The sequence below is a fragment of the Athene noctua genome, chromosome 2, assembly GCF_965140245.1.
Source record: "Athene noctua chromosome 2, bAthNoc1.hap1.1, whole genome shotgun sequence".
NCBI lineage: Eukaryota > Metazoa > Chordata > Aves > Strigiformes > Strigidae > Athene > Athene noctua.
The window spans coordinates 42912389-42938024 of NC_134038.1; the positions used below are offsets into that span (position 1 = coordinate 42912389).

Below are 25636 nucleotides of genomic sequence, written 5' to 3' on the forward strand. Positions count from 1 at the left end.
GAGCAAATTGCTAAGAGGCAACAAAATGAAGTCTTAGCTGACTCCTTGCTATTTTTCAGCTAACTTGATTTTGGAAAGGAGCTTGATTTTAATATAACTTGAGTTTCTACTAAGAATATGTATTAATCTTTGAAAAATCGATAATAAAATTTTCCATTGCCAAATTAAGCTCTGACTGTTCATTTTATAAAGGTGAGAAAATCAGTGAAATAAAGATAAGGAAAGATCGTAAACTTAGAGGCCAAATGATGACTGACATAGGATCTTGAGTTGAAAGATTCATAGCTCTGATTATATTACTTACCTTTATCTAGTAACTCAGGGAACAGACTGGAGCATGGTAAAATTAGAAATAGCTTTCTTAGAGCCATTTCAGTCAGAAAAAACCTCCCCTCCTCACTGACTACTGTGAAAGTACCGTACCTGTAAGTGCTGGAGGGTTGCTTTAGAGCAAGGCAGAATCCATAAGTAAATTGTATTCATTAGTCCCTGTAATGCTGTTTTTGTTTCTCATACCGGAAGGGGACCCAGTTCAGAGGCAGAACCTCACTCTCCCTGTGGAGACACTAGGTGGTGCAGCCTTCCTGTGTGACACTGGGGACAGCCCTCTGGTGTGACTGTTGCCAGGTTTTTTTGAGTTTGAGGTTGGTCTGTGCAAATGCAGTGATAAGTAATCACTCTGTCTTTAAGCAGGCTGGAGATGAAGCACCTGAGCCAGTGCTGTTCTCATGTTTTGAACTGTTCCTGTTAAATATTGGTTATCTGGCTCCAGTAGTTCTAAAGGCCTATGATCCCTTCAGGGTAAAATTTCTAAAATATTATTCTATTCCCACACAGACTAGTCCAGCTATCAAAAAATACTTTGATGTAGTGAATACAATGCACTGAGTGTTGATCCCCTGAATATGAAAGCTGTTCTCTAAGAACAGCAATATTCAAATGGAAGTTAAAAAAAAATTTATCAGAACAGGCTAATGCTGGAAACTTGCTATAATACCATTTCAGATGATCTAGTGCTACATCTTGAGAGTTTGTGACTTGTCTGAAAGTGTATGTTAGCAGGTTTATGTAACACTAACTATAAACTCTTATTCCCTGAGCAACTGCTGTTTCCATGTTTCCCTCCTACTTCCCAGAGCTCTTTGGCTACAGGAAATGGTTTGAAAGACAAGGCTACATTGTCTTAAGGAAAAAAAAAAAAAAAACCAAAACAAACCAAAACAGCTTAAAATGAAGCCTGTAGTGAAGTATTGACCATTTCATAACTGTAACATTTTCCAAAGAGTTGCAATGGACTATGTTGCCGTTACATTCAAGACTTCTGAGAAGTGTTTTACAGGACAGCTGAGGAGTGACTTCCTTTCTTCCTGCCTGCCTTCCAGACCAAAAAGAAACCCTAACAAAGATGCACAAAGAGCTGGTTTGGCCCTTTTCAGCTTCTCAAAGCTGAACGGGTGTAAGGAAAGCAGAATCCATTAATCTTGATGGTGGTGATGAACAGAGGTTCCCCTGTTCCACATGAAGCTACCACTCTGGATAGAACATCAGCCATTTGTTTTATCTCAAATTACAACCATACAACTTGCTTCAGATTAAGTGTTTATTAAAATTAAAAATCACCATACAATAGAAACTATTTACATATTTAACTGTGATAGTCTGCTTAAACTGCACAGTTTGACTGAAGGAAGCCAATAGAAAAGCAATGAGTATTTATGCTGCTGAACTTCCAACTGCAGGCACACTGAAGCTTTATCAAAAGGGTTTTAAGCTTCTGCAGAGTACCATCTGCCTAAATAATTGGGCTGAGGGGTGGCAAAGATGTACTGGGTTTCAGCTGTAAGAACCAGTGTCACCCTGAGAAAAAAAAACATGTAACCAGTAATCTATGCTGTAGTTACATTGCAAGTGCACTAGCTCAGCTGTTTTGGTAAGTAATTTGATTGAATATTTGATATGTAGAGTTCAGCAAACTGCGTTTGCTGTTATGAATTAGATTTATATACTGAGCCACAAACCTATAGTGTACTGCAGTGTAACTTGGTATCTTATTACATATTTCTACAAATGTTTTTTGAGAGTGCTAGAACTAGTTTTAGCTTTAAAACAGATTTGAGGTTAGTTGATTAAAGCAGCAAAAATACAAGGAATATTCTTGAATAATCACAGAGGATTAAAAATTAAGATTAAAATATTTTCACTGGTAACAGTCTCAGTGACTGCAATGAAAGTATTAACTTCCTTCAAAATCCTGTGCTTTCCCAGGAACTTCAGATGATGACTTTGGCGTTGTGGGAAACTGAAGGTTGAACACAGAGCTGTCATGTGTGTCCATATTGCACTTCTGCACCTGTGATGGTTGTGTGATGCTTTGAAAATTATTTTAAATTTAGTATGAGTAATACAGCAGTAAAACAGAATCATCTTCAGTGTAAAGAGTTACATATATAAACCTTCCTTAATGGGAATCATGACACTGTTTAAAAAGTCTTGCAAGAGGTGACTACTCCAGATACTAATGTGAAATAACAAGGATATAAAAATAACTTTCACAATATGCTGCATTTCAAAAAAGATGATTTAAGACCATCACCATGTCTTAAATCGGTAAGTTCTCCTTCATGACTTTTTCTTTTGAAAACAGCTGTTTGTGCACCTTCTTGCCCCTTTTGTAAAGGTCTTGTAATGCATTGCATGACTTTTAGATCCTAAGAAGGCATTGTCAAACTGTACCAGTGCATGGTCGCTTTTCTTCCTTCTCCCTCCCCACCCCAAAAAGCCTCCTTGCTTTGGGATGCTTCTGCAGATGCAAAACACAGAGCATTTCAGGAGAACTCCAAGCTTTAGAGGAACAGTTTCAAACAAATAAAACCATTATTATTTTCTCTGCAGAATTACTTTTTCCTTCAGCATTTCAGCTTCCACACTCAGTTAAGACATCCAAACTCATGAAGTAATTGGTTTGAGCAGTCTGTCCAAAAAACAGTCTGTGCCAATGATCAATGTCAATAGAAAAAGTGTTCTTTGTTCTATGGCTGTTGTTGATACTGCCCTTCTGTTGCTGTGTAGAAATCATCAAGCACGCTCTGTAGATAATCAAATGTTGGCCTCTCTTCTGCTCTGTCTTTCCAGCATGTTTTCATAATATCGTAAAGCTCAGCTGGACAGGTTTCCATGCGTGGCATCCGGTACCCGCGCTGAAGAGCAACCATCACATCTGAATTGCTCATACCTTCAACAAAAAAAGAAAGGTTTGGTGAAATGGTCTCAATTTCTAAAGAAATTATTTTTTCTTTTTTATTTACTTCACTCTAAAGATCTTCACCCAATAATACAAGACTGTTGCTACTTATTAAAGGTAGCTACTAATATGAGTTTGGTAAACAAGGCTGAGGTGTACACCAGCACCGAGTGACTTGCTCTGAAAATCCTGAGGGGAAGATTTCCATTTCCCCAGTTGAGTGTAGCGACCTCTTTAGTGCCAAGTCTAACGAGACTGTGGGAGAGATCATAATTCTTGTCTCCAGAACCATGTCTGTTCTGTTCCTCTGACCAGTCCTGCCACTGTTCTGCTTCCAGCAGTGGTGAGATTCACAGCAGAAGTGCACCCTGGCATCAGCCTTTGTCTCTAGCTGCAGAGCTTCTAACCTGCTTGCTGCAGACCCCATCCGTACTGACACAAAGAGCAGCCTACCTGTTTGACCACGCTGCCAGTCACCCTGCCCAATATAGGAACTAACAAACTACCAGATTTTATTCTACATCAGCTTTTGTGTAAGTGCTGCTGATTGCAAGATACTGGACACAGTCACTTGTGGTACTTGTAACAGGCCATTTCCCCTTCCTTCTTCCTTACCCTATTGTGCAAAACCATCTTGCCAGCTGTGTGGAGCTTTGCTTTGTTTCCCTGTTACAGTTTTCTTTCAGAGGATAAGAACTATAACTACCAGAATTGCACCCTGAGTCTCACGTGCCGACTAACGTCACATGAGAGAGGCCTGCCCTGGATTCCATCCTCCTCCTCTCTTTTTTTTCTCCTTCCCACCCCCTATTCCTCTTTTTAAATCCTTGAGAGATTGATTCACAGAGCAATTTCAACACCTACTCTCAGAAGGTCAGCTATGTCAGGGCCAACAAAAAGACTCACCACTTCCTACCCAGAAACCTGCCTTTCAGCTTGCCCCTTTCTCTGCAAATCTTATGCAAGCCAGCGGAGTAATTGTGCCAGGATCCCCTCCAGGACACAGACTCTTAAGCTTTCTGTACTTCAGTGAATGCTATTTCTTCCTATGACAGCATGCAGTAAGCTCCTGTGCTTCAGCTCGGTATTTGCTATCACCAGTGAAGACTTCTCCTTTTGAGAAGGGTATTCCAGACCCCACAGCCGCTGGCTGCTCCTCAGCCTAAATGCTCCGCGGGGTGCAGTTCTGCCTAAGGCTACAGTTTCTCCCGGTTTTCTAAAGAACTCAGCTTCCAGTCAGTTGCGTGCAGGACGTTCAGTGCTCCTGCGCAGCCAGTTCCCCAGAGGTGCGGGGAGAGCAGCTGTACCCTGCCAAGAGGAGGCAGGGCAGGTCCCGCTCCGCGCGAGATCCGCAGTGCAGATGCAGATGTGCGTTCTCCCCAGTACTTGGTGACTGTGCAGCTGTGTGGCTGCAGACTGTGTGGATCTTTGTACATGTTATCTGACTACTAAAGATATGATTTAAGCCACTTGGCAGGTAAGGACACATTTGACTTACAACCAAATGACAACTTTATCCGGTATAACTTCTTTGATTATTCAAGATGACTATAGCTGGCTGCAGTTCAAGCATTTTGGCTTTAACCTGTTCTAGAAATTTTGTCAGCCATGTAATCTGAGTCTGGATCAGAGTGCTTACTTTGGGCATATCTTTTGTATTTTCAGTTCCTCTTTGGAAGGAGAAGTGATGTTTTCCTGAGCTAATACTTCACACGTGTGTAGAAAAGTATTTTAAAGGTAGCAGTGGAATAGCATATTGTCACAAAATAAGGAATTACTGCTGTATAAATAAAAATAAATACAGAAAGAAAGTCAATAAAGCATTTTATAAAGAACAGTGATCTGACTGCTTGAGCTTGAAGAAATGGATTGTATATAATGTACGCAGTAAAATAATTACTCATACTATGCAAAGTCTTAGTTAACTGTGTGCTGCTACATGAGGACTGCTGCTACTGGGCTTTTGTGGAGAAAGGGGATGATTCTGTGGGTTTAAGTACTTCATAGGATTGTACCTAGATCTAGCGACTACAAGACTGATTGTTACATTCTGAGTGCCAAGGACAAAGCCTGTTTCAGCTAAGCTGCAGGAATAGTATCTGTTAAATAATCATTTAAGTTCATAAGACAAAAATGAAAAGACTTTTATTAGTACTCCATAGTAAATACCTCATGAACATACTTGCATATGATTGGGCTTTTATTTAGAACAAAAAAAGGCTTACCTGTCTACCCCACAGTCCAGGAAGTATTCTCAAAATAGCTACTTGTTTAACTTTTTTTTTTTTTTTTTTTTTTTTTTTTTGTGGCTAGAGAGTTACCTTTCTCATCAAAACTATATCCTACTCAGTAGAAGAGATATATCCCACATGCATATTTGTTATACTTACACCCTCTTAAATGCTAGCAAAGGACATTAGCTTTAAAGGTTTGGTACATGTCTGTTAATTTATGCTGTGGCACCTGTTAAGCTTCACAGATAAAGACGTATTTCTTTACGTTAGAGCCCGGGAAATTATGTGAACACAGTAGTATGGAGGAAGAATCCCACTGTACAGTAAGTAACGTATCTTGTGAAGAGCAGTGGACATAATTGGAATGCAAGTATGGATGTTGCCAGTATTTGACATACTATATAATCCCCTGGAAATTAGTTTAACAACTAATTCAACTTATTTGCCCAGAGAATCAGATACTTGTAGTTCCTGAAACTATCATCCCATTAAATGCTTTGAGTTTCTCAGGAAGAGAAACAGCTGTTGGAATTTAAGAACAAAGATCACAAAAGCTCTGAGTTTCTTGCCCAGAAATGCTTCCTACCAAGTTGCCCCGCCTAGATTTTCTTCACAGGTATTAACTACTTGCCAGTTTAAACTCAAACCGTTTCATATGCAGCGTTACGTTGAATACTCTTTAGTTGCTGGAGCTGGTTGATAGTTGAAAATAATATTCTGAAGCATTCGTATTAGAACTGAGAAATAAATGTACTGTTTCTCTCCAGTGGCTACTGGTTACAACTTATCACCAGGTTACTCTTGCCACGCTGGGGGAATTTTCTCAAACCTGTCACATCTCTTCATGTAAATTGGTCACCCATTTATTTTGCTGTCCTTCTGGTTCTTCAGTATCAACTTTCAGTCTAATAGGCTATTTCAATTTATACTTCTATTTAAAATAGACATATATCCCTCTTTTAGTTTAATGCAAGCAATGTCTACAAACTATTAAAATCGTCCAGTATGTAGTCAAGAGTCTTCTGCTTCTAATTGCTGGTTGATAAATGAATCTGCAGTGTATGGCCTGTTTATGGTGCTCATAAAAAAAAATATTGCCCAGACTTCTGTAGAAGAGATGTTTTCCCACAATAATACAGCAGTACCGTGTCTGCTGTACAGATTGATTTTGTTCTTCAAATAAAATATGATATGTTTTACAGAGATAAAGAGAGAGCAGACTTAGCTGCAGCATTAAGTATTGGATTGTGTTTTGTATTTTTGTAGTGCTGGTTTCCAGTTGAGCTCGTAGGTTTGCTCAGGGAAGGACAATTTTCAAGGCATCCAGAAATAACCTTGTGAGCCCAGCTCAGCATAGGCTACTGTATGGATATATAGGCATATGCTAACAGGGAAAAAAAAAAAAAAAGTATTCCAACTGTGAAGAACGATGCATTAATCAGCTGCATACAACTCCCATCTGATCCTTCTTGGGGACATGAGCAGTGTTTGGAATAGCTTTGGGAGGACCTACTGCTCAGTCACATATTTCATAGCCCTTACCTAAAAAAATCCCAGAGCATATGTTTAAACACATAGCTGTGCAAGCAGCCCTATCACCTCTTGAAATTTAAGGGTGCTACTCTTGAACTTATTGCTCAGTAAGGCTCCAGTCCAGGAAAGCACTTGAGAATGTCTGGTTTGGCTCTATCTCTTGTATGGAAAGTTGATATGTTCTTCCATAACACAGTATAAAGTTGGCTACCATCACCCCCTTCCTGCTGCCTGAGTCTTGCGGGTGGTCCAGTTTCCCTGTGTCCAGAGGTGTTGAGCCCACTGTCATTTCAGCAACTCAGGTGTCTGCTCCTTTGCCATCTCTGGCAATTCAGGATGCAGAATTCCAGCTCCTCATGAAGTGGTGATGAAAATGTTTTCACTGTTTAAACAGCAAGAGCTGCTGCACTAGAAGTGCTGGGAAAAGATTTGCTTAGATGAAATATCTGCTCTCCCTTTACTGCCTGTAAACAGCAGGATCCTATGGCTTCTTCTCAAAAGTTACTCCATCTATGAGATGTGCAGTACAGGTGAACACGGCTGTACTTTCCCTATTTGCCCATAAGATAAGAGAATGTAGGTCAATTTTTCATAACTTCAGTAAGCTTAAATGAATGCAGTCTGCTGCCCAGAGTTAATCAGCTATGCCTGAGATGTGATGATTTTGCATGCATAAAAATACCCTTCATGAAGCTGTCTCTGTCTGCTGGAAACATTAACATATATTTTGCTTAACAGAAAGAAAAATTAAACATGAAGCACATAACCATTTTGCAGCTACCTCATGCAGGATGTGTTCCTCTGTGGTCTTGTCGAAGAGTAAATATTCCTAGCAGTACACCAACACTGCTTTAGGGTCTGCTTTCATATTTGTTTAGATTAGCTAACACTGACAAATTATTACAGCCTATTTGCTAGTGAAAACATGCTTTCTTAGTACTTTCACATATTACGATATTAAAAACCCCAGCAGCTTACACAGCGCCATTAGAACACACAGCACTGCATCCTCACTACGGGACTGTGCTGCTGACCGTAAAGCCAGGATCAGTGACAATCGTCCTTCGCTGCAGCTGTAACACCTTTTGAATATATAAAAATGATTGTGTGTTCATGGCGCCATGAGTCTGTTTGCTGAAATCTACCCCAGAGAGGCACATGGTTTACACACACAGTGACTACAAGTTTTCAAAGCAGCAACATTACCTGCAAGACATTTTCCAAATTGCTGCTGTGACTACCATCAGATGCCAGCTCTTTCCCTACGTACTTTCTTTGCTTTTTAACACCAGAGTATAAATACAGAGTAACGGTATAAACACAGGCACATACCTGGATAAGGAATCTTTCCGTATGTAACAATTTCATACAGGAGAATCCCGAATGACCACACATCAGATTTAATAGTGAAAGATCCATAGTTAATTGCCTCTGGTGCTGTCCATTTAATAGGGAATTTTGCACCTAAAGAAAAGTAGTGTCAATCAGTCAAAGGCAAATTTAAACACTCAGTATCAAGTCACTAAAAGGTCTTAAACAACTTGCTTATGATTCCCCTAAATTAGCAAGGTTACCAGCAACTCCTCTCCAAGAGTTATCAGCAGAGATGTGCTGCAGGATGCATGTTGCCACAGCGCATGTCCTGCGTCAGAGGTGCAAATAAGATGCTGAAAGTTACATAGCACCTTTTGACTCTTAGGTATGGTGACTTTTTGTTAAAAGTACACCATTTTGCCTTCTGCCCAGTGGTCAGGCAACAATCTTACCATTCCCATCACCTGGAACTTCACAAGACTAACTAATTTTTCCTGTTTTAATGAAAGCCAGTCTAGCTTCAACATACACTTGAATGCATTTCACGTTCAGCCATTGATGCAAAAGCTGTAGCAAGTCACATCTTAAAAAGTAATAGCTTAAAATACTGTCCTTCGTGTCTAATTAATTGATTCCAGAAAATCCTATAGAAAAGCAAAAATAAAAGTTCAAGCAGCCTTTGTTGGGGAATATTACATTAGCTCTTCAGATTTCTCTATGCCCTTTTTAGCCTGCTCTATCTTTCTGGTACAAAATACCAGGTAAGCTAGGAAACTTTTCTGAATGGCAGAAAACACATCAAAGAAACTCAGCATAAAGAATTTATAACCTGAAAAGTTCATTTAATCAATACAGAATCTACAGAGCTAGCTAAAAACCACAGATATAGGTTCTGTACCTCTGAAAACTGCTTAATCAGACCCTTTTCTCTGATCTACTGAATTACTGTTACCCAGTGACTGCTGAATAGTGCATCTTCCTTTAATCTCAACTGTAGTGCATTGTTCTCTTTCTTCCTCATGCTTTAGTTCTTTCACTCTTGTCCTACATTACCACAGTTTCCACCCAGACTGTGTGAAAATATGATGTGCTGTCTTTAAAAGAGAGGGGGAAAGCCAGCCAACAAACCTGCTCCAAGAAGTTACCCTAATGCAATCTGTGAACAGAAGCATAAATAAAAACTTTTCACTGCAGCAAACTGACTACGCACTTCCTGAAAGGATCCTTGACAACATTAGCAAAACATGTGGCAAAACCCAGACAAATATTTTTAATAGTATGACTTCCCCTCTTGTCAGTTCTGACCCTGCTGAGATGTTGCCTCCCATCCCTGTGCTGAACAGGGACATGACCCAGCACTCCTCCAGTATCTCTGTACAGAGCAGCAGTGCTGCTGAGCACGCAAATCAATGCTGTGGTTCCTAAAGTAGCTTCAAAAGATGAAAAGGTTTTCTTGTTACCAACAACTACAACCTGGAGGGCTCCCTCCTTTCCCTAAGTGAAAGAAGGTGCATATGGCATTGAAGGATGTGAAGAGAAAATAAAATCATTATTTTCTTGGCATTAATTCAGTGGGATGCAAGCTGTGGCTGTGCAATTAATTTGTTCATTTTAGAAAGACTTGTGTGCAGTTAAGTACTCTCAATTTTCTTTGGTCTTGAAATTTATTTAAATAAACTTTTCAAAAAGCCTGGGGAGCACAGGAAGGTTATTTCTTTCCTTACTCTGTTATTTTGTAATGTTGTTGGCATTAGAGTGCTGCTTCTAGGAAGTTATCATGGCATTTTCTATCCTTGGGACCATATTATTGTTAGATACAGCCTCACTTCCTCCCAGAGCCTAAAGTTTTAGAGACAAAAATAAAAATACATACCTTCCCTTGCTGTATATTCGTTGTCTTCGATGACTCTCGCTAGTCCAAAATCAGCAATTTTGCACATCAGTAAGTCTGAAACCAGAACATTTGCTGCTCTCAAATCTCGATGGATATAATTTTTTCTTTCTATATATGCCATCCCTTCTGCAATCTGTAACCAAAGAAACAGCTATTTTTATATTTCAACACCACACAAAACCATCATCGGGTCTGATCTCTGTTCTTTCAAGGTATCAGCAAAGCTGCATCCATTTATTCATTACCAGTGTCTTTGGAACATTTTTTAGATGGAAGCAAGGAAGAGATGATTGCAATGGAAAACCTATCTGTAGACCCATCTTGCAAAACTATACTTAAAGTAGCAGCTTCAAAAAAATTGTTTGGGTGAGTAACAGCTGGCAGGATTAGACATATGTATTAAAAACATTTCCTGAAACAAAATCTTAATTAAAATGTTCCTAAGAGTTCTACTAAAATATTCTCTTCCCCAAATTATTAATCAGTTTGTTTTCCACATACTAAGGGAATACAAGGAATTAATAAGTTAAACAAGATACAGATGTTCTTTTAAGGATTGATGAAGCAACAGGGCAGATAGAATTAAAAAAAATGCCAACAACTTTCTAATTATCCAGTATAGGCCTGGACAATCAGGAAACAATTATTAAGATAGGGCAAACAACTTTATTTTTTTCCACAACAGTGTGTACCTGTTCATACATGAGGAGTGTCTGGCAACAGCCAGCTCTCAGATACTATCATAAGTAAATTTAAGTTGTATTTCAGCAGCCCAAATGAATTTCCAAACCAAATTAAAGATGATTAATGCAATCAAAATATGCACTGAGGATGATTTTATCAGTACTTGCCCAGACTATCTTTTTTTTTTTTTTCTTCCCTGAAGAAAAAGATTTTACTTTTCAGAAAAAAAGAAACTGAAACAATAGTTTCTAAACTCAGAGCAATAAAACTGATGTGTAGATCATATTCTGTCCAAAAGTTTAAGAGGAGCTAGGAAAAAAGAAAAATAAACTTAGTGCTTGTGAGCCATCAGGTTTTCTCTTCTTTGTGAGACTCTGGTGATGGGCCATTCCCAGGCAAGGCTCATGGTCCAACCTGTGGCACAGGTACCTCTCCAGGATGCCTGTGGGTGGGGGACAGACAGCTCTGTCTAGGCCACATGGTTTGGGGAATGCACAAGCTCTCAGATTTGCTAATGAAGCAGCAGTAAAGCAGTAAGTGTCCTTCTCCAGCGCCAGTCCCCAGCACACTCATACATGGGTTCTTTCTTCTCCACCCCAGGAGAAGACAAGTGCACAGATCCCTTGTCAGCACCAGAGGTGCTTGTTTCAGATGTGCAGTAAAGCAAGCAGGAGCACCCGACCAAATTTTAAGAAAACATTAACATCACCTCTGCTTATCCATTTTTAAAAAGTCCCCAAGGGGTACTGCAAAGACACACACTGTCACCACTTACAACACAAAACCACATGGTCTTTGTTCCTCTTTTTCAGTTTAAGCAATGGAAAAATAGAGCCACTTGCCCTCCCACCTCCTTCTACTGCAAACATTTTCTTACAAATCATTATATTCTTCAGTGTTACACTGCCCTTGTACAACACAGGGGAGTTCTCACACTAAACCAGAAAGAAACTCCAATGATGAAGAGAATAAACACCTGCTTTTTACATTTTCTAGAAATAAGTAAGATGTTTTATAATGAAGGAAGCAGCTACTAGTGAATAATTACAGAGAGTCTTACTAGAGACTTACAGACAAAATAGTAGAGCAGTTTCTGATTAGAGACTGCTCTGCCTCTCTTCCCCCGCCATGTGATTAATTGGGTTTGGGGAGGAATGAGAGATGAAAGAGAAGGTTTTGCTGTAAGATCGCTGCTGAGATTGGACTGGCCAGCTTGGTAGATATGAACAAAATGCAGACGGGTCCACTAACATCACAAAAAAATACATCAACCATCACAAAAAAATAAACTTTCTTCTTCCTCTCCTGCACAGATTTAACATTCGGGTGAACTGCTGGCTGGGGAATGAAGAACCACTTCACGAAAGAGACATTCATGGTGGTGATATTTAGTTTCCAAGCCCAACCAGGCAAAGCCATGGGAAAGACCATTTTATTCCCTCTTATTCGTGCTAGTCTCGCTGAAGTCACCCTCTGATTAATCACAAATGAAGAATGTGACATCAAACAATCCATTATGTTTCCAGCAAATACAGAGTATATTTCCGTGAAATTCCAGGACAATGGTTTTGACTAAACTGGATCAGAGATATTCAAAGACACCATGTATGTGCAAGCATTCAGGCATGCAAAAAATTTTCAAGTAGGCAAAGAATAATGGGCAAGGAATTTTGACTGGGAGAAGGAGGGAAAACACAACTGGACAACTGAATTCACACATCTGGTCACATTAGACCTTTGTGGGACAAGAAAAAAAGAAAAAAGAGGATTTTTTTGATCAAGGCAATGGGTGCCAGAGCCCATGTGATAGCTTTTTATGATAATTGTTAGGTCTTCATTGCCAAATGATATGTTAAATGTAGAGAAATTAATGGGAACAAAAGAAAATGAAAGCCTTTTCCCCCCCTCTTTTAATGATCATTGGTACCTGTCAAGACTGTTCGGCTACATGTAACTACTACTCAGGAGTAGTATGGGAAAGCTAATTTGGGCTTTTGGAATATGTTTTATGGACTTTAAGAGAGGATTCTGCCTACACTGCACAAGCATTACTACCAAGAAGGAAGCAGTTTCCCCTTCACCTTTAATGAACTACTGACACGCTTCTAGAAATGCCCATGTTAAATCCTTTTAAAAACAACCAACCAACCATTCTCTAAATACTAGGAACTATGCACCCAGGGTAAGAACGGAAGAAAGGTTTTCTGGAATAAATAAATCACTCCACATGACAGCCTCTGTACGGTAAAGCTTCAGCTAGAAGTCACGCAATAAATGAATGACTCGGAGCTACAGTTCTGCAGACAGCTCTGTCACCCATTTGGGGAGTGATTTCAGCTGGCAGTGCTCTTTCCTCTGTTTCTGCTCTTTGTACCCGTAAAACATGGTAAATAACGTTCTGGAACACTTGTGGGTCTTTTCATAAATAGGTATAAAACTCTTTCAAAATCCTGAAAGAAAATGGTAACAAAAGCACGGAGAAGTGTTGCTTTCAAAACACGCGTTCCCTACTTTCTGACCCATATTATGTAGCTTCTGAAGGAGTTTGGAGAAAGCAGCAAAAGCAGCAAAGGACTTTGAAGCAGGGAGGTGAAGACCTAATAAGCCAGCATTTCAGGAGAGGACACTCTACTGTCACAGAAGAACTACACCATCTGAAAAGCAAAAAGCACTTGGTCACAATTCAGAGTCTTCCTTGGTGAAACATCACAGCTGATGTTAAACAGCACATAGAGGAATGGGCAGTTCTGTGCTTCTCTTTTTTTTTTTCAGAAGGTGAAACTCAAGTTTTTGGTTTGGTTTGGTTTGCTTTTTTTGCTACAAAACCAGAGGACTTCTGGATCCCTTCATAGCTCTGTTTTTCAACTCAAAGACATGTTTGATTTCAGCTTCCATTCCAAGGGCTGTGATTCTCTTTTTCAAGAGTTGTTTCAAATAAGCCATGTTTTACACATTGTTTGCAATGCAGAGAGGGGGTTATGGTAACACATGTAATGGATTCTGCTTATGCATTTCTAGGCTATATGTAAAAATGTGGAATAGTAAAGAGGCCAGATGGGTTTGCTTAATGTCAGCTTGATAGGATGTTTTTACATCATGCTGAGAACATATTATATCATGTTGAGAAGCAAAACTAAATAACAGGGATCATGACACAGAGCCAAATGAAAATGAAAGGGAATGGCAAACATGAAGGGTTTTTTTAATCAAGAAAGCAAGTTTTCAACAACCTGGAGGGCTGACAGGTGCAACCTCATGGGGGAAAAAAGTCTCAGGAACAACCACACCATCAGAAAAACAGTAAGTACAAGGGTAAATCACACATCATAAAGGCAGTACCTGATAAGAAAAATTTGACCAAATCTCACATGATCGGAAACATCAAAAAATTATAAAGTCACATTTCAAAATATAAAAAAATACCCCAATATGAAAAATATCAGAAGAGCCCCCCCCTCTAAAGTCCTACAAATAGTAAGTATAAGTAGGGGTGCATTAGTAACAGGACAAGACCAAGGAAAACATTCACATTAAACAGATGGAGAACACTACATACAAATGCTACAGAAAAGTTTTTAAGTGCCTGCCTTTGCCTCAGTCTCCACTGAAAGGGCCAAGGATGCACAAGTATGTGGTTAACACGAATGCCAAAGGGGTAACAATGCAGGATGGAAAAAGGAAAGAACTGGGTTAGGACAATTTAAGTGGATTATGAGCGGTTTATGAGACACTTGAAAACTGTCAGTAAATCCAAAGCAGGCAAGCAAAATGGGGAAAAAACATAAACGATGAATCAGTATTTAAAGTTGGACCTTTTTTATTTATTTACAAATGAAGTGAACTCCAGGAAAAAAACCCAAAAGGGTATGACCTACAATTTCCAAAATACTGAGAAACAGCTAGACTAAGAACCTCTCCAATCCTTTCTTGCCCTATTTTAAACCAAAATCAGGTAGAAATGATTACTTAGAGATGGTTTAGGTATACTTATAAAAGTTTTCCCTTTACATTGACAGATGTGACTTTTTACTCTTTGCAGGATCCGTGCTATAAAACTACATGTGAAACCGCAGGCAGTGGAAGGCAGGGATATGTGAATAAAGGCATCTTCGAAATTCCCTCTGTGTTGCTGCTGCCTGTGAGGCAAGCGAAGCTAATCCACTGCACCCGCTCCCTGGGGCCACATGGGCTGGTATGCTGCCCCTGAGGGTCCAGCTGTGAACAGGACATCCTGGCCACATCCCTTGTCCTTTGCTCGGCGGGTGGGGGACAGTGGCCTCAGAGCTGCTCTCAGCTGCCCGCATGGGGTGCTCAGGCCCACGGCTCGGTGGGATGCTCCTGCCAAAGCAGGTAAAGCTGCCGGAAAACCAGACTGGAAACGAGTTCAGAGCACTTAGTGTGGGAGGGAGCATCCTCCCGGTGAATTTTAAGCAGAGGAAATAATGGAGTGTATCCTGAAGTTTACACTGCCTTAAATTTGGTAATTCTCAGTTCCTAGGGAAGAGTCTCACTAAAAACAGTCTGCAGTTTTGAAAGGTTTGAAGCAAACTCATGTTATTGATCTGGACAAGATTGTCTTTGGCCTGAGATTAATCAAAACCATGTTCCTTTAAATAATGTCCAGATGCATAATAAAATAAAATACACTTCTTTATCACATAGTTTCAAAAAGAGAGTTCATTTTGAGTCACATGACTCTGTGAAGACAGTGTAGACCCTTTGTATCTGCTGCAAAATAGTCACATTTTAATCTTCAAGCGATAGATCAGTGCAATATCAATTTTCAGTTTGCAGCAGTGCTTACGCTAAAGATGAAGTCAGAAAAGGCTGCAAAAACATATTTCTCTTGCTCCAGTCAAGCAACTATGTAGTCAAAGCAGACCCACAGGTAAAAGATTATTAAATTAACATATATAATTATGCACTGGAACATTAGAGGGCATTGTTAAAAGTGAAGAAAACCTGAAAAGGAATATGGCAAAACTGCAGAGGAAATCTCCCAATGCCAAATAAGAGTTAGAATTAATTCTGATTCAGGACTTTCCCCTCTCTTCTTAAAACAGTTTTCCTTCTTCCTGCTTCTTAAAAGAGAGGGGAGAGGGATTAAAACACTGCATCAAAAATCTCAATTTTATTCTAAGTTTATAATTATTTTAATGGCACTGTAGCCTTAGAAGGCAGAAAGAAGAGTAGATCATAGAAGAATTAATGAAAGTATCAGCACTCCACAGGAAAGAACAAAGACTGGTTTTATGACAAAGCTTTGACTAGTTTGAAAGGTATGATGGAGTTTTAGTTTATCATTTACAACTGATACCATTTTCCTAACCACAGCTACCGCGCGCATGTGTGTGCTACACAGTAGATAACAGATTTGCATAAGAAGCAGGAAGAGTTTACACATGCAAAAGGTTCACTGAATTTGCATTGTAAGTTTTCAGCAGATCTCATAAAACAGAAGCAAGTACGATTTCACGAATTGTGAAATAAAGAATCGGGAACTCTTTGGGTAAACTACCTCTGGGGCAAGACAAAAACCAACTGGTAAAATCCAGTGAGCCAATCACTTTTAGTGCTCAGGGGGCCAGGCTGTTGCTTGTAGATAACCAAGGGGAAGACAGGCAGTCTGCACATGGACTCTTTTGGCGTTAGCAGGATTTGGCAGTGTAGCTTATGGATAAAGCAATGAAATTAATTTACACTCCAACTCATAACTGGGAACCAACACCTAACAGCACCTTTGGGTTCCCAAAGCGGACAGGCAGAAACCCCAGGAAAGGGAACTGCTTGTCAACTGTGTCAGCTAATGCCTGCCGGACGCACAGCAGCTGCGAGACCAGCCGATGAGTTGCCATGCACCCACACATCAGCAGCGGTCACGCAGGCAGGGAAGCATGATTTTGCCTCTGTGAGCTGTTTCTGGCACGTCTGACATACTGACAAGTCTGATGACTTCTATGGGAGATGCCACACCTCTGCTCTGTACTAAAACAGGTAGTATGTGCTTGAAGAGACATTTGCAAAAATCAGCTTGCTTTAAAACAGACTCCTTTCAGAGACTTCTAGCATTCGTCTCTAGTGGCCAAAATCATCTTTGCCAGAGCATAGCTACCACTAGATTTCCCCAGCCCCTACTCATATGCACTAATTAAAACACAAAAGAGAAACTTCAGCTCTTTCAGAGGGCAGACTGCTTTAGAAAGTGAGTTGGATCACCTTCCCAGCAAGCATTTTCTTGCCATGTTTTCCACAAGCCTAATTTTATAAATTGTGATTGTTAGTACAGTAAAAAACCCATGAAAATCCTGAATCCACAGCTGTATACTAAAGTAGTCACTAGATGTAAATGTAACTAAATAGAATCACAGAATCATAGAATGGTTTGGGTTGGAAGGGACCTTTATAGGTCACCTAGTTCAACCCCCTCTGCAATGAGTAAGGACACCTTCCACTAGATCAGATTTCTCAGAGCTCTGTACAACCTGACCTCAAATATTTCCAGGGGTCAGGCACCCGCAGCTTCCCCGGGCAACCCATTCCAGTGTTTCATCGCCCTCTTGACAAAATATTTCTTCCTTATATCTAGAATCTATCTGAATCTACCCTCTTTTAGTTTAAAAACATTACCCCTTGTCCTATTGCTACAGGCCCTATTAAAAAGTCTGTTGCCAGTACTCAGCCATCGCTGTCAAAACCAGCAATCAGTGAGGGTGGATGTTAAACCTACAAAACAGCAAAATTAGCAGAGGAGGAGTATATTTGATTACATGCTTACAAAATGCTATCTTTTTAAAAGGTGTTTATTTCACCTAGGGAATCAGTCCTTACTTTTCTTTTTGCAAAATCGGAACGTTTCACCCCATGTAAATGAAGATTTCTTTCAAAACTATTCAAGGCAAAGGCATTACGAAGTCAGTGAGTGGAACACTAACTGAAGTCTGGCAATGGAAACACCACCCCACGGTGCTCTTCAATGCCACTTGGAAAATCACCTTCATCTGGGAAGTACCTGCACTACATTTATCAGCTATCAGATAGACACAGAGACTGCATCCTCCCCTCCCTTTCTCCCATTCCCAGTCCATCCTTATTTGACAAGGCCGTTGGAAGGTGGCAAAGGCCATTCCTCTGCATAAAGGGGACATACCAAGGTGAACCACTTCTTGCCCATTGTCCTCCTGCTGTATCGCAAGTCCATTGGTAACGTACCCTTCTGCAATGGGTCAGGTTCTTTCAGCAATTTTTGTTGCAACAGATGTCTTTTGTGCAGACATGTGGATGTGAGCAAGCAAGTGCGTAGCATGGTTGGGAACAGGTCAGCCTTGTGCAACATCGCTGATGTATGCAGGGAAAAGTAAGCCAATCCTTGGCTACCATTTCCTGCATTTTCAATCTTTCTGAGAAACTGGGATAGTCTCGTAAAATGCCTTGCCGGAATGGTATGATTACACAGTCATGAAGAGCTCAAATGTGTGTCCACCAAGGCAGAAAATATGCCTTATTTAAGTAGTTCACCATAAGCTTCTTTCCATGTTTGTTTTTTTGTTTTTTTTAACATAGCTCTCCAAATTTCTTTCCCCTTAGGCTGTACAGAGCGGTTAACACCACTGCTGTAAAAATAAATTAGTGTTCCATTTGTACAAACCACAGTCATATCGAAAATACTAGATATGTCTTATGTTCTCCTTTATATACAGCCTACATTCTGGAAAAGTGTGATCCACATGTTTGCAGTAAAATTACCATTGCCTTTGCAGTAGGCCAACAGAGTTTGACACTTCTGCCCTAAAGACCCATCAACTAACATTCAGACTGTCAGAGTTAGAGAAGACCAGTGGAACAACTGCGCTGGTCAGAGTGAAATCTCTGGTCTGAGAACCACACACAGCCTGCAAGTCTATTCCACACAGTCATGTACTACCCAGTGGCATTAAGAGCTCTTTACAAATGTGCTCAAAAAAACCCTACAAATTCTTTCCATAAGAAAAATCCCAGTATCTCTGTTCCAAAGTTTTGTTTGGACTGCAGCTAGAAATCCTCAGAGTGGCCTTCCTGAGCATCCCTTTAAGGTGACTCTGAAACCAGTGCATGGCTCAGTCTCAGGAATTTCTGCTGGTAGTCTACAACCTATGTGAAGTGAGGGACTTCTCATATCACCTGTGCCACAGAAGGTCCTGGTCTCTGAGACCAAGTGCAGGAACTGGGTCTGAGAGGTTGCTGTCAGATTGGGGTGACAAATGACATCCACTTCAAGTGACTGGACCTTCAAGCTTTGTAAATGACAGTGGCTGACCTCTGTGATCTTAGAAGTGATTTACCCAAGTTGTATACAGTTAGAGTCGCTCTCTAGCTCATTAAGCCTTTTAAGCCTTAAATTTCTGAAAATAAAACATTAATTTAAAATGAATACACCATTCCTAACTCCGATAAAAAGGTCTGCTATAAAACCACATGTGCTTGCTGCTCCACATCCTGGGTCTCCTTTCATATCACTGCTCATAGATGTTCTTCTCTCCCTTGAATTTTACACACTATTTTCAAAGCTACTTTTTTTTTTTTTTTTCTACCCACTGTTATTCATCTCTCCAGACCATGACCTGGGATCCAACAGATTTTCCACATCTACAAAGCTTTTGCCCCACTAAATTGTCAAGGACAAGTTACCCAAAGAGTTCAGAACTTGGAAAGCCTATAGCCTCACTGGACCAACAATTATAGCAAAAAAAATCTCCTTTACTGAATCTGTGCTATATATATATATATATATATATATATATATATATATAAATCTATATTTGATATATTGAACACCTATATAACAATATGTGATATGTAATATACCATAGAATAGTTCCAGTTGGAAAGTACCTCCAATATCATCTAGTCCAATGCTTGACCACTTCAGGCCACCTTAACCAAAAGTTAAAGCATGTTATTAAGTCCAAATGCCTCTTAAACACTGATAGGCTTGGGGCATCGATCATCTCTCTAGGAAGCCTGTTCCAGGTGTTTGACCACCCTCTCAGTAAAGCAATGTTTCCTAATATCTAATCTTATATTTATTTATATAGCAATAGTTATATAAAACAGTTATCTGATATAGTGAATTTTTGGTATAAATCACTGATGTTTTATTACACCTTTTTAAAGCTTTCTTGTCTTTCCTTATGAATTGCAACAAGTTAGTTTAATAGAGTACAACAGCCTGCAAATTCTAATACACACTGAAAACCTGAGAGGTTGGTGAAATGATAACCTGTCAGAAATGCCTTCATTGCCTATTATTAACATGATTTATGACTTTAAAAGCACGATTTTTACTCTGTTTTCTATATGCTTCCTTGAACATCTAATGCTGGTAACTGAGGCAAAACACTGGGCTCCAGGCACCTCTGATCCAGGCTTTGACACACAGATCACTTTGGGGTCCCTCTTGACAGATTTTGTTTATGACATGGGATAACTTGTATATTTAAAAACAATCATTTCAATTCATAAATCACATACTAATACTTGAAATCTAAGTTAATTAGATTTCATTTATTACACAGGAATATATATAAAAATTTGAAACCAAGAATAACCCCCTGCGGTTAAGAGAAGTTTCACCAGTTGACCTAACTTAAGAAGTAAAAACAACACAGAAGGAATCTCATAAGCACAAACTCGTTCTTACAATTTCAACTTGAATTGAAAGCAGCCTTTCCACATGGGAAGGTGGCTGTGTACCACAGCCATCATCAGTATCTGAGTTAAGTCTAACTTCACATATTCCCTTTGAAACCACTTATATCTATTCCCTCAAGTAACATTATTTACTCAGATCAAAACTGATTTGAAAGTTAGATTATTTTTTAATGCAAAAAAACCTAGGATAAAGTTGCCCAGCATGAGTTTCAGACCATAAACCCCATTCACTTTGAGCAATTTCTTAAAATTTACCTGAGCAGAGAAGTCAATTAGCTTTGGAAGCAACAATTTACTTCCTTCATCACTCTTCAGAAAATCCAGCAGACTTCCTGTTACAACAGAGAAAGATTAAGTCAGTGTAGCTTATTACCAAAATAAAGGTCATGCTAGGTCCCCAGTTTTCTGGATCATACAGTAATGCTGTCTCTTTACATGATTTAACAACAGTAACATCAAAGTCACCATGTCAGGCATCCAAGTTTTGTCATATTCCCAGGTGTAGAAAACTCCCATCAGACCACACCTTAGTTCAGTAGTGTTGAGTTTGATAAGTACCCTAGGCTACAGGCTATCAGAAAAGCTGTCTAGGAGAATCTGTCAAGCAGAATTGCTTGAAAACAGAATAAACCCAGAGAAGCTACCACCCAAGACAATCCGAGAAGGAATCTCACTCATTTTGTGTAGTAATGCTCTAATAAATGTTGTCCCTTTCTACTAGTGCAGCCATGCTTGCAGGACCACTCATCACTCACCTTACTACACATGTATTTATCAATTCAGGGGCCACATAAGGCAATTTCTGAGGTTTGTTTTAATTGCCTTGCTATGACACCAGACACAAAAGTTAGGTAGGGAGCCCAAAGGAACCAGAGCTGTTTTGGGGGTTATGTCCTGTAGCTGAAACAATTAAAAATGCTACATTTAAGAAAACTCTGAAAATAGTTTATTTCACAAATGCAGCAATAATCATAAAATTAAAGCCTCAGCCCTCCTCTAGGATAGGTGTTCCTTCACTTTATATCAGAGCATTCAAAAGAATAATGCTAAAATCCCAAGTTTTCCTTTTTTTAATCTTTCCTTTTTAAAGAAAGGGGACTGATTTATGAGAAGAAGAAGAATTTACTAAAACACTGCTTGCAGATCCAATGTTCTCACCTTTAGCCATGAATTCTGTTATAATATAAATAGGTTCTTCTTTGGTCACTACAGCATAAAGCCTAACGAGCTTATCATGCTGAAGTGTTTTCATGAGGTTGGCTTCCTCCAGAAAGGCTTGCACAGACATCGTTCCAGGCTTCAGAGTCTTCACCGCCACTTTTGTACTATTATGATAGTAACCTAAAAGGAGGGAATACAATCAATGCACTTGAAGTCACTGCACCACACAGCACCCCAACTAGTTGGAATTTGTAAAGCAGGTGAGATTGGATTCCAGTAATAGCTAAGAACCTGAGAGCAAATGCCAGATGTAGCACAAATATTTATGCTAGAATTCCTTTTTATTTAGCAACTGATACAAAATTGCAGTGAACGATAATCCACTCTCTGTTTTTAGAAATATTTATCTGAAAAAATAATTTTAAAAGCAAACTATCTTCATACAAAGTATGTTCATTTACAACTACCCCATAAAATATTCAAACAGTCAAGAGATGTTTTAATGAATTTCCACGTAAATTGTCTCAGAATCTAATAGAGTCCACAGATTGCTTGCAAGATTCTGGAGCATCTTTAAATACCATGATTATAGCCATTTTATGCATGCTAGTCTCATGCTTATAATCCTTTCTGTAGTCCTCAGTGCTCAAAACGAAGCATAACAGGAAAGTGTAATCGAATGAGCATTCTCATGATCAACAAAGAGATGCTGCCAGGACTGCAATCCTGTGGCATTCAGAACAAGATTTAAAACATGATAACTTATCGTGTAGTCCATGCCAAGAGTGGAATAGACTGCCTGTTTCATGTCTCTGTTTATCAAACCTTCTAACGTAATATTTTAACTATGTAAAAAGCAACTATCAGTAAAGAGAAAAGCAATGAATTATTTTCTGATTTAATGTTTTCCAAACATTAAATAAATGTTAAAATTACATTAAAAAACCCCAATAGAGTTGCAAGTAGTAATCCTAAAGTTTATCTTGTGAAGTCATTTAATTTGAAAAAGAAAAGAAGACAGAGAGAAAGAGAAGAATATAAATACAACTTCTTCCTAACATTTCAGATTTACAGAATACTTCAGTAATATCAGACTCCAGCCTTCTGACCTCCACCATACTCATTTCAACACTGCAAATATATTTCTCGGAAGAGGTAAAACTTTCATGACTCAGTGAAATAGCCTCATTTCCTTATTCAGCAACAGTCCAGACAGTATTACCACAATGGATACGCCTCTAAATTGGAGTCCACAATTTCCTTATATTATTTATCATCTTAACATAAGAAATTGTTGACAAGGCAAGGAACTAATTTCCAGATCTTAAGTGGTTGCTCTAACCACTATGTCTTCCATCACCTTTCTTAATGAAGGATCATCACCTGAGAAAAGCCACTATGTCTATCACAAATTATTCATCTCCGTGATTATTAAATATATTTTTCCAACAACAGTCAGGTCAAAGCATAACAACAATATACCAAATGAGAGAATCTTTTACACCTGAGATGCAAGCAAAATGTGTCTCATTAATAAAATACACTTTAATGGCTCCATTTGGCTTGTTAACTTTTCTCTTAGCCCTGCTTGAGAATTCTCTTCATGGATTATTAATACCACAGAGCATTATGGTGCACATCATAACAGTACACACTAGGAACAAAAAATGCATAAAACATAGACCCTGCTCTTGCAATGCTACTCTGGTTCATCACATCGCTAAAGAAGCTATCCAGATACACTGGACTCCATGGTCAAAAAACCTTTCATACCATGGCAGGAAACAAGTCTTTCTGCAGTTTAGACTTTTGTTAAATGAGTGATGCAAGCAATAATACACAAGTTTGAGGAATGTGATGGTGTCTTACATAGAGTGCCATGTTGTTGTCTATATGTTAGAATAGAATCCTCCAAAAATTGTTAGTGTTTCAGGTATTTATTCTGGAGATTATGATGATTATTTTGACAAAGTAGTATCTTGGACAGCCAGGTTGCCTCCAGATTCTTGCATGGGCTTTATCAGGCCAAGCTGTGATATGGATTTATAACAGACAATAATGAGGTTGACCCTACCATTTCTGACCAGAACTCCAGGACTGAAGTTGAACAACTTTGTGAACAAGCCTGCAAGATGCAGCTTTCTCCTTCCCCTGCTTTCACAGTAATTCCCTGGAGAGGTATACTGGGAAAAACCTGTTTGAGCTATGACACTGTTAGAAGCCAGATAATATCTCAGGCGGTTACATTTGCAGGAGGTACTGGGGAAGAAACTGAGCAACAGCAGCTTCTCTGTGTTTTGTTGCATGTCAGCACATCACTTCTGCTTCACCAGCTACAGCCGTCACTCAGCTGAAGAGCAGAGGAATGCAACCGCAGCTCCATCCCTAGCTCATCTCCATACAGCCCATTAAATGTGAAGGCAGAAAGCACAGGCTGCAGCTTTCCAACCATTCCCATGGTGCAGTGCATAAAATGAGAACACAATTCTGTCATAGTGTTTTCAACTATCATGTCAGCACAACTAGTGCCCAAAACACACACACAAACTCTAACTTGGTAGTCTAAAACCAGAAAGTATAAAACATATGAAATTGCATATAGCTGTAATGAAGAAAGAAATTAAATGCACTCGCAGTTATAGACAAAACTAGGAAATTGATGGTCCTTTATAGCAAGTTTTCTCTGTGTAAAAGAAACTCTTCGGAGTTGGAGGAGATTCACCTGCCACTTTGTAAGTAAGCACAGGTCACACAGGAGCATAGCTGAGTGCCTGAGGGATTTGTGGGTCTGCTTTTTGTTCCTAGGGTTTTCCTTGTCCTCCCATAACATAACCTAATTCTCTCCAAAACGTGCAAGAGGAAGATGTCAACTTGGAAGCCCGAAGAATACTTTTGGACAAACTAAAAAGAAAAGCCTATAAAAGATAAGCTGGTGTATCTTCACATTGCAGTAATAGCATTATCTTTACCTTCCCATGTATCACAGAATCACAGAATGGTTGAGGCTGGAAGGGACCTCCAAACGGCATCTGGTCCAGCTCCCCTGACCAAGCAACTAAACAACTAGAGCCACTTGTCCAGGACTGTGTCCAGTTGGCTTTTGAATATCTCCAGGGATGGAGACCCCACAAAACCTCTGTGCAACCCGTGCCAGTGCTTGGTCACTCACGCAGTGAAAAAGTGTTTCCTGATGTTCAGAGGGAACCTCCTGTGCCTCCTGTGTTTCAGTTTGTGTCTACTGTCTCTGGTCCTGTCACTGGGCACCACTGAAAGGAGCCTGGCTCTGTCATCTGCACTCTCCCTTCAGATATTTACATACATCGATGAGTTCCCCTGAGCCTTTTCTTCTCCGTGCTGAACAGTCCCAGCTCCCTCAGCCTTTCCTCACAGGAGAGATACTCCAGTCCCTTCATCATCTTTGTGGCCCTTTGATGGACTCTCTCCAGTAGCTCTGCATCTCTTTTTACTGGGGAGCCCAGTTCCTCTGAATGGGACACTATTCCCTCTGAAACCACAATTTTAAGTACCTTTTATCAAGAAGAAATTTATTCAGTAATTAAACCATGGAACAATATTTCTCTCTAATTCACACTATGACTGAAAAATAATTTTGTTCCATATGAGGAGGAAATGTAACATCTAGGTTATTCTCAGTACCTCCACATAACTCTTGATGCCCCTGGTTGATCATTACAATCGACAGTGTTTGTTGATACCCTGCACAGCACAGCTGACCTGACACGTCTTTTCCAGGTTGAACTTCCTTGGTTCTAAGACCAACCACGCTCCTGATTTGAGAGGACCTGCGCCATGCAAATCAGCTTCTCTCGCTTCAGAAAGAAAGCAAGCAGAGCAGAGGAAACACAGCGATCGCTTTCACAGTACATT

The 25636-nt window shown here is 39.6% G+C and overlaps 1 protein-coding gene across 2 annotated transcripts in view; it reads right to left on the reverse strand.

Annotated features, from left to right (window-relative positions):
- Window positions 1-1474: 1474 nt before the first annotated feature.
- LYN (LYN proto-oncogene, Src family tyrosine kinase) overlaps window positions 1475-25636 on the reverse strand; it is a 52272-nt gene continuing 28110 nt past the window's right edge. For both annotated transcript variants that reach the window (XM_074897721.1, XM_074897720.1), the window contains exons 9-13: window positions 21746-21928; window positions 20843-20919; window positions 10196-10349; window positions 8341-8472; window positions 1475-3232 (exon numbers count right to left, since the gene is read on the reverse strand). In XM_074897721.1, the coding sequence (XP_074753822.1) occupies window positions 3030-3232; window positions 8341-8472; window positions 10196-10349; window positions 20843-20919; window positions 21746-21928 (749 nt within the window). In that variant the 3' untranslated portion in view covers window positions 1475-3029. The remainder of the gene's footprint in view (window positions 3233-8340; window positions 8473-10195; window positions 10350-20842; window positions 20920-21745; window positions 21929-25636) is intronic.